We start from the raw sequence: 9974 nt of genomic DNA, 5'->3' as shown, positions 1-9974 counted from the left end.
GCCCGTCCTGGCGAGGAGCGGCGACGCCGGCGTCCCCGCGGGTCGGGGGTGGGGGGGCGTACAGAGACTGAGCTCGGGGCGGCGGGAGGTGCGCCCGAGCGGCGGCAGCGCCCTCGGAGCGTGGGCTGCCTCTGGTCTCCGCAAGGGGAGAGGCCTCGAAAGGAGGCAGGTGGTGGCAGGCGCCTCAGGTGAGCTGCAGAGACCACATCGGGCCGGCGGCGTGATGCATGCGGTTGGTTGCTGCATAGTGGGAAGCCTTGGGAACCCAGCAGCTTTACCTGCTGCTGCACTAGGGTTCTAGCTCTTTTCTTTTCTTTTCTCTTTTCTTTTCTCTTTTCTTTTCTCTTTTCTTTTCTCTTTTCTTTTCTCTTTTCTTTTCTCTTTTCTTTTCTCTCTTTTCTTTTCTTTTCTTTTCTTTTCTTTTCTTTTCTTTTCTTTTCTTTTCTTTTCGTTTGGAATAAAGTTATTTCCTGTAAGTAGTCCTGAAAGGGATGATGCAGTTAGGTCTTTGTTATTGAAATGTGGTGCAGGAAACTGTCATGCAGAACAAGATGGTAGGGTTTGAAGAGATGGGGGTTGTTACTGAAGTGTTGTGATGGAATCCAATTCTGTGTAGAACCTGCACTTGAATCAAGAGCCATGTGGTCAGCTGATGAAATTGCTGGGCTATGTTACCTGCATTATAGGACCAGACTTCCTAAGCAGGGGAAACCAGATCCAAACAGGGAATGGACCTCCCTAGCAGCTGTTGTCAAAGTGGAGTCTGCAACCCAAAGAGAGGCTTTTGATAGTCCAGGAAACTTGCAGGGTAAGAATGAGTTTTGGGGAAAGCGGTGGGAGAGAAGGGAGGCGCAGAGAAGGTGTGGGTTGGTTTTGTTTGTTTGTTTGTTTGTTTGTTTTAAGACGCCTTAAAAAAAAACCATGCCCCCCTTCCTATTCCATTTCAGTCTCCACCTAAATTCTTTACTCTTCTTGATTGTAAACTTTGCAATTGTTGCAATTCACAACTTCTGTCTGGAAAGAGGTGGTTTTGGTGAAATGCTGTTCTTCCTAGACCATTCCTAGACAATGAAAGTCTTCATTTGGCTGTTCAATATATGGTGAAAGTGTAAGCAGGACCTGAATTCCTAATATAAACTCTTGAAAATACGTGTTTAATTAGATAGAATCCTAGAAAGCTTTGCTCTCCTGTAACAGATTTGTATTTGTGTTAGTTTGTCATCATCTTTTCCCTTAGTGGCACTTCAGTGTTGTCAGGCAGATTATTTCCCCTATTTATTATTTCTTATGTGCATGAGGAATGTTATGGCAGTGACTGCTGTGTACTGTCTTGCCTATCAAGCCTGTATTAGCATTCCTCCTATGTAGTCATAGACTTCTTAGCACATGTGCTTCTGCCTGCTGTATTCTGTTCTCAGTCTGATGGTTTCCTTTCTGTAAGGTTGCATGGTCTGCCTTTCTGCACATTCCCTTCTACTCAGTGTTCTGTGTGTTGTCTTACCAGAATGACTGTATGAGAGCAATGGTTCTGCCAGTAGTTAGAGGTGATAGTTTTTTCAGTTAATGTTTTTTCTTTTTCAGTAACTAAGGAAGTTGTTGCTATGGGAACTGGAACAAAATGTATTGGCCAAAACAAAATGCGAAAAAACTGGTAAGTATGGTGTAAAATTCTAGAACAGACTACCTATGCTACCTTCATTCTTGCTGGTGTCATAGAATCAATGAAAATGTCCAAGGCATTATACTCAGACTTGTTCTGAGTTGAAGCCAGAAGGGTAAGGTAGACCTTCCTTCATCAACGAGAGAGGAGCTTAGGCAGCCACAGTGGCTGCCATGAAGGTTTGCTGCACTTGCTGCCTCAAAGGTGAATTCACTTTTTATATCTGGAAATGTATCTTTTAGGCCCTCAGTCTGCATGCTCAAAGACTTCGTAACTAAAACAAAACATAAGGAAAATTGTGCTTTGGTTACCTGTTGCAGTCTGATACAAGAGGTACCACTGCTGGTACTAACCAGCAGGAAGGTACTAATAAGGTTTTTCTTCCTTACTGTGTGTTTCCTTCCTTACTATATATTACCACTAGGTAGTTTTAAGTGTGTTACAATAAATGTATGGGATAGATACATGGCTTCTCACAACTCCCATTTCTAACTACGCATTGTAGGAGACTTTTCTTGCTCTGTATGTCCATTTTTTAATTCATGATATATCTGTCTCCTCTGCTAGGACAAGGAAGAAGCCATAGTAGTAATGATGAATGCTGAAAAGTGGCTGAGGGGTAGAAGTGTTCATGCATCTGTAGGTACAGGGCTTTCTACCCTCTTTAGACTTCAGAGGAGGACTAGACTGAGATATGAGAAAGGGTTTCGCCTGTATCTGGTTTAGACTACTTCATGTTCTCTGTAATGTCCTTCATTTTGAAATTAATTAGTGGAGCGAAAGACAAGAAAGTAGAATTCTGTATATTAGATTTTTTGGATGTTTCTTGTGATTTGGTCATCTCAGAAGAGTTTTAATACAGACATTTTTTCTGACTGATTTAGGAAAATCAGTCATTATGATGATGTACCATTTACATTCTAGATATTAAGGCTCTAAGTAGAAAATTGACTAGGAAAAGGTGACACTAGTTTTATTTTGCCATTGTTTATCTTCAGTGATCTCAAATTTACAAAATATTCTCCTCTTAGGATAACATTTTTAGCATGGTGGCAGGTCATGTTAATGGATCTGTTAGATCACTTCTAAACTGTTAAAGAGGACTTTTATCGCTTGGCCTTTTACCTGTGAAATAAAAGATGATCTGTAGCTCCTGTTCCTTTACATACCATAACAGGCAGTTTCCTACACAGATAGTGTAGGAAAGCTGAAGATGAGATGTGCAAACTTATTAAATATCACAATTATTTGCAGGAAAAATAGCTTAAATCGCCCTGGGATTTTGGGAATAATTACAAATTCCACCAACAGAGCAAGCCCTGCCCAATCTGAGTCCCTACATACAGTAGATGGAGAGAAAGTCCCAGTAGTACATGTAAGAGGTTTGTTAAGGAAGACAGTTTGGATCAATTCTGCTTCAAGTACAAAAGATCCCATCCGTGGGATTGTCTTTGCTCAGGGACCAGGCTGCACATGGTTGGTAATGCAGAAAGATGGAACCACACGATGTGTACCCCAGGGAGATTTGATTGTTAGGTGAGAACCGTGTGTAATTATCGCTGTGTGCTGAATGGTACTGCCACTGTATGTAGCTGTATATTGCATATTGTTTTTTATATAGAAGTATGTGTGTGTAGAGCTGGAGTATATATTAGTTTTAGTAAATTGACGATATGGGGATACAAGGGGTGGAATGTCCTAGGGTAACTTTATGATGCTTGTATCCCCAATCGTCTGTTCTGTTTGTGCTGTATATTGAGTCCTGTGCCTTTAAGACTGGTTCTAAGAGCAAGGAGAAGCGCAGAGTTTGTTTTGAAAAAACTGCCTGACTCCTCCACATTCTTCTGCAGACGGGGTGTTCGGCAGAAGCTTAGAGAGACTGCAGGACAGAGATCTTTTTTTTGCTTTTAGTTAGTTTCAGCTAGCTAGAGCAGAAAAGTTCCCTGGACTGTTTTTTTTTTCCTTTTTCTTGGAACTGTTTAAACCTGCTCTAGACTGAAAACCCAGGGGAGCACTGGGGGCTGCACCTGCGGCCCACCGGGGCCTGGACCTCGGTATTTTCCAGCAGCGCCAGAGGAACTGGGACTGAGGAGAGACACTGAGAGAGAGAGACGAACTACACCCACGGCAAAGACTTTCTCAATTTGCCATCTCACTTCAGAAGGAGAAGTTTTATTGTTTCATATTATTAATTCTTTATACTTGTATGCACTTCATTTGTTTAGTAAAATAGTTTTTTCCACTTTTCTCCAAAGAGGTTTTTTTTTTTTACCGGACCAGTTAGAGGGAGGGGCCACCTAGACTTGCTTCCTTAGAGGAATCCTCTACAGGCGTTTTCTCCCAAATTTGTCCCAAACCAGGACAAGGACATAGTTGAAAAAGAAACTTCAAACAAGAGTTTAACAAACATTTGAAATTTTCTGGCAAGAATGCGTTTTGAGAATATCAAGATTTACCCTTGAAAAAGTCAAGAAGATTTTGAAGGATAGTAGTGTTTATTCAACTCAAAGGGTTTCCAGTATCAGAAGAGTTAAAATTTGGTATTCAGTTAAGTCTCTGACTTACTGCAGACTATTTTTGTCCTTAATTTGTGTAGGCTGTTGACCTCCTTTTGTGGTGATTGGAAGTTTAAATATCTTGCAATGCTCTAAAACCAGTGGTAAACCTTCAGATACTAACAAATATGGAGAGCTGTCCTATGTAATATTTGTTTTGTCTTCTTTTTAGTAATGATTTAGTATTCTCATTTGGCTTTTGCTTTAGGAGACATTCTGAATGACAGCCATGCTGAAATTGTGGCCAAGAGGAGCTTCCAGAGGTGAGATGTGAATTAATTTTTACTCCAAGCTGTAACAGTGCTGTTACTCAGTGCCACCTGAGGTTGTTGTGATACAAATCGTTTTGACCTACTGCTGAAATAGTCAAATTTTGTACCTTCAGATATGCGAATGTGGTGAAAGACCATATTACTTCTGTGGGGGCAACACACTTTTTTCCTGTTGTCAGCAGGATTTTAGCCTAATTTTTGTACTTCTAGATGGTGTTAAGGCCTTTTCACAAAAGCTTACTTTTTCCTTGTTCTTGTGGAGCCTCTGTATGAAGAATTAGGATCTGATTTCATTTGACATCAACACAGATTTGATGACTGCTAGTCAAGGATAGAATTTTTGTTTTTTCCCATATGGCAGTCCTCTTGTTTATGTGGTATAAACTGGTTCAGGAAACTGAGTCAGGTGGATAGTAATTCTGCAGAGATGAGTACATTTCTTGTTGCCACTAAACTGAGTCTCATTGAATCATATGAGTTGCAGAGTTGATAAAAGCATATGCAGTGGGAGGTGAGGACCTTTATGCAGTTTAAGACGATTAGCATTAAGTCCATTGAATCCAACTCTTTGAGGGTCTGTTATTAAAGTTCCAGTGATGTGTTTATTATGTTGGATGCCATCTCTCTGTAAGAGCATAACTGATTCGCTCTTGGTAGACTCCCATCAGGAAAGAACACGCACTAGAGGCCATCAAAGTTTTGTTGTTTTTTCATGCATCAAAAGTGAGGTCAATGTTTCATGAAAACTTTCTCCCTAACAGGTATCTTCTCCATCAGCTGTGGCTTGCAGCTTCCCATCAGCAATGTATCTTTAGTCCAGGAACTGAAACCGGGAAATGGAAACTCAAACCAAATATCATATTTATTTTCTTCTCCAGTCATACCCCATGTGAGTATGCTGGAGTGAACCTAGTATATTGCTCCCACTTGTAGAATCTTTTCTGCCCCTTGTCTTTCTTTAGTCTCTCTTTAGCCTGGGTTGAGAGTGAGGCTGTAATTCGTGTTACTGATATGTGCCTGAAGATGACTGTTCTTCCACAGATAGATTTGGCATTTTTTCTCACTGGATGTGATTAATGAGAACTCAGTAAGTCTGATGTACTGGTCATTATATAGTGACATGTTTTACTTTAAACTATAATAGCTATTATTTTCCTTTCCAGAAAATAACATACTTGTTAAAGGTCCTGCCACATTGCCTTGTTGCTTTGCTTCAAACGTTATCTCCTTGGATTAAAATTTTAATAAAAAATACTGACATTTACCACCGTTCCTAAAAACAGCCAAAGAAAAGATACCCCACACTCAACCACAATCACCCCCAACCCTATGAAGCAAACAAAGAAAAAAACCCCAAAAACAAACAAACACAAAAAAACCTCAAACCAGCAAGCAAACAAAAAACCCATAACCAAGCCAAAAAAAAAAAAAAAAAAAGCTGACATCGACTCAGACAAAACCCCCCAACAAACCAAAACCAGACTCCTGAAAAACAGGAAAAAAAGTCCCATTCATGAAACATCACTAGCTCCCTGACACAAAACTTCTTAGGGAATGTCATGGAAAACATGCTTTGTGTTAAAAAAATCAGAACCACAAAGATGAAATTCTCTTGACAGAATGGAGGAATGTGGCCTCGGTCTACCAATGTATCAGGCATCTTGATGTTACCATGCTCTCTCACTGGTGTGTTCATCAACTGCTAGTCTGTTACACAGCAAAATGTGCCTCATCAGTGCTTCATAGAGTGAGTTAGTTGCTCATACATTTTCATGATTTGGAGTGCATTGCTGGAATACGCAATATTATCTTTCTTGATTAGTGCATTTGAGAATGGAAATTACGTCTTCAAATTTATTAGTGAGAATAGTTACTTTCTTTTTCTCACATAAAACAGATACAGGGCTGTCAGGCTTGCTTTGGTTTGAGCTGAGCTTCAGCATTTTGGTTCTGAGCTTGTTTCAGTCATACAGATTAAAGTTTTCACCCTTATTTGACAGATTATTCTTTCGTTATTCTTTTGAGGTTCATGTTGTTTGATTAGATCAGGTTTTCCTCTGAGTCTTCAGTACTGCTTGTAGTCTGTCAAATGCCTTTATTACCTTTTACTTTCTAGATCGTAAATTTTGCTTTCTTGATTATTTCTTGCGCAGAATGCAGAATTTGAAATGAAGCACATATTAGCTCAAATTTCGGTGCGATTTGATTCAGTGTTGCACAGGACAGTGTTTCAAAAATGCGTTCTCACAGTTCCTAAGTTTTGATGAGCGCGAACTTTGAAAGCTGCTAGTAGTTGTAGTATTACAGGTACGATGTGTTCCAGTCACAAGATGTTTTTTCGGCCAATATTATGTTATTATGTTATTTCTTTTGTTCCAGGTGGAGATGCTTCTATTTTTCCAATCAGTGAACCAGAGAACCAGCTTTCTAAGCCAATGACTGGAGGTCATGCAGCTGGACAATCAGCAGAATGTAGAAGTAACCATAATCACTTGTGTCCTGAAGATAAAAGGAAGTCAGAGAAGATGACAAGTAATCACGTAATCAAGAGAATGAAAACTGATGATGGTAGTTGTTTTTCCATAATTCCGGAAGACCTGGATGTTCAACATGAACCTATGAAACGAGACAACACCACAAATCAAAAGAGCTGTGAATGTTCTGCAGGGATGCAAACAGCTGTTAAGGAGACTGGCTTAGTGGAACCAAAGGTAGTAGATGTTCACAGAACTGGAGCAAAATGTGTACCTGGAGAGCTGGATGATGCCCGAATACCTGGGCTGGGGTACCACTCTGTGGGATTATTACGAGTGAAGCCAGGTCGAGGAGACAGAACATGCTCTATGTCCTGCAGTGATAAACTGGCTCGCTGGAATGTGTTAGGGTGTCAAGGAGCTCTTCTGATGCATTTTCTGCAGTATCCAGTGTATCTGTCAGCAGTTGTAGTGGGGAAGTGTCCATATAGCCAAGAAGCTATGCGGAGAGCAGTTATTGAAAGGTAAGTGCTCTCCTCAGATGATGTGTATGGAGACAGTGAGCTTTGGAAGACAATGCATGTCATACAAATATTAGAATTTTAGTAAGCTTTTGATAATGTGTCTTGTAAGATCCTGATAGATAATCTATTCAGGTGTGAGCTGGATGAGCAGACACATGGATTGAAAACTATCTGAATGACTGGACCCAGAAGGTGGTGATCACTGGGCAAAGTGTAGTTAAAGGTGTAAGTAGCCATGTACCCCAGGGATCAGTGCTAGGTCCAAACTTATTTAATATCTTCATTAATCAGTGATCTGAATGATGGTGCAGACTGTATGCTCAGGCAGTTTGCTGAAGACTCAAGTCTGAGGAGTGGCTGATTGGCCAGGGCATTGTGCTGCCATCCAAAGTGACCTCTTTGCAGTGGTGTTGGTGATAGGACAAGAGGCAATAGGCACAAACTGAAGCATGGGAGGTTCCCTTGGAACATCAGGAAACACTTGTTTACTGTGAAGGCGATGGAATGCTGGTAGAGGTTGCCCTGAGAGGTTGTGGAATCTCCCATCTTTGAGTTATTCAAAAGCAATCAGGCTGCTGTTCTGAGCAGGTGGCTGTAGGTTGCCTGGTTGGGGGCGGGGTGGTTGGCCTAGATGACCTACAAGATGTTCCCTCTCACCTCAGCTGTTCTCTGATTTACTGAAGTGGTTCAGGACACACAGTATGTGACAGCTTGTACTGGTCAGTTGGAAGAAGACAGTTGTGCTATACTGGAAAGGCAAAGCTTATATGCATTTTCATGGTGGTAAAAAATTCGTCTGCTTGCTTAATCTCAGTTACATCCCAGATCTGATCTTTCTCCCTGCTGTGAGTAGTAGAGCCCTCATGACACAGCCTGTCACCTCAGGGAGATCTGAGAGGCGAACTGCACTGTTACAAGATGTGGAAAGTTACCTGGTCTGCACTGGCCGCCTTTCTCCTCAGATTCTTCAGTTGGTGATGACTATCCCAGCAAGAAGGATAGGAAGTGGATATTTTTCTTACTTGGAAGGCTAAATCAGTAGAGCAGTAGAGAAGAGTAAGTGGATTTGGGCAGAGTGAAGGGAAAGGAGAGCAAGAAAACAAAAACAGGGAGCTGAACCATTAAGCGGCAGCTACTAGACCAGTTCGTATGAAAGGTTTGACTTCATTTAGTAACTCCTTTTCTCTCTACCTCTGCATGCTTCTAGGATGATTATAAAAGATGTCATCAGTCTGTTAATGGAGAAGCTCTAGTTATGTACCCGGTGGAGCTTTCTGTATAATCTTTTCCTCGTTCTGTAACATGTAACAAGAATTTGCCTAGCCTTGTTAGTCCTGGTGCAGTCAGGCACTTTTCAGACCATTGCATCTGACAATATGAATCTCAGTCTTAATTTCTGGTCTGTGTAAATATTGTAGTGATTAAATACATCCTGTGTTTTCCTCATATGATCCTAATGACATTCATTATGCAATGGTAATTTAAGGTAACAAAGATAAGATTATACATGCAACTCTAAGTGTATTTTGTATGTCTTTAGGCTTTGATTATAGGCCTTTAAGCTCCAAAACAGTTCCTGAGGTAATGCAGTTGACTGTGTAAATGCTGGATGATTTTTATTGTTCTTTGTGATTGCAGAAGTGTATTGCAGTTTTTGTTCTGCATACTTAATTGATTACGATAGCTTTTAACTAGACCTTTTTAAAATCCAGTTCATCATACTTTTTCAGGATGGACAAGGTCCTAATAAACTAATGTGGCTTTGGGGTTTTATTTAATAAATATTTATCTGAAGGGAAAAATGCCACCAAACCTCCTTGTCTCACCTATAAAACTCACATTCAATTCTGTTTTAATGTAAAAGAAATGGGTTTTAGATAATGAAGGGAAGTTGTGCAAAATGATCTTGTTTGGGAAAAACATACTGAAAATCACTTGCGTTTCTCTGTATTTACTTTAGGTGTCAGCACGTGTCATCTTTACCAAATGGTTTTCTCACTCAGGAGGTTAAGCTGCTGCAATCAGATCTTCAATTTGAACATAGCCGTCAGGCAATTCAGGAAGTTCAAACTAACAGCAAAACAAAACTTGTTCCTTGCAGCGCAGGTGAGTTAAGTTGGGCTAGTTGCATAACTGTGTGCAGAAGTCTGAATAAAAATGAGGTGGGCTTGGTTGTTTGGAATGGAACATCATTCCTTGCCAGTATACTAGCAGCAAAGAATGAAAAGCAAGAATTTCATTTCAGGTCATGACTTAATTGTTAATAATATTGGTTTTAGCCTCTAGTTTCCAGTAGGGAGTTTTCAGACTGAATAAACACTTGGTTAATGTCATTAAGAATTTATAATCTAAACAAAGACAGAAAATAATTAGGAGAAACAAAAGCTGAGTACAAGAAGAAAACAAAAGACTTCTTGTTTCAGTTAGTTCTGCATTCTCCTTGGTAATGAACAAAGGCTTGCCGTGCTGAGTTGTGTTTGTAATTGCTC

At 40.4% G+C, this 9974-nt stretch overlaps 1 protein-coding gene across 1 annotated transcript in view; it reads left to right on the top strand.

Annotated features, from left to right (window-relative positions):
* The first annotated feature begins 53 nt into the window (after window positions 1–53).
* The window catches only part of ADAT1 (adenosine deaminase tRNA specific 1), a 25387-nt gene continuing 15466 nt past the window's right edge, over window positions 54–9974 (top strand). The window contains exons 1-7 of the mRNA XM_040075666.2: window positions 54–188; window positions 617–808; window positions 1582–1649; window positions 4423–4478; window positions 5249–5376; window positions 6867–7485; window positions 9446–9591. Of these exons, the coding sequence (XP_039931600.1) occupies window positions 640–808; window positions 1582–1649; window positions 4423–4478; window positions 5249–5376; window positions 6867–7485; window positions 9446–9591 (1186 nt within the window). The 5' untranslated portion in view covers window positions 54–188; window positions 617–639. The remainder of the gene's footprint in view (window positions 189–616; window positions 809–1581; window positions 1650–4422; window positions 4479–5248; window positions 5377–6866; window positions 7486–9445; window positions 9592–9974) is intronic.

This window comes from Hirundo rustica, chromosome 11, assembly GCF_015227805.2.
Source record: "Hirundo rustica isolate bHirRus1 chromosome 11, bHirRus1.pri.v3, whole genome shotgun sequence".
Classification (NCBI taxonomy): Eukaryota; Metazoa; Chordata; class Aves; order Passeriformes; family Hirundinidae; genus Hirundo; species Hirundo rustica.
Note: the sequence above shows the minus strand (reverse complement) of the source record. Positions and strands in the feature narration are given on the sequence as shown.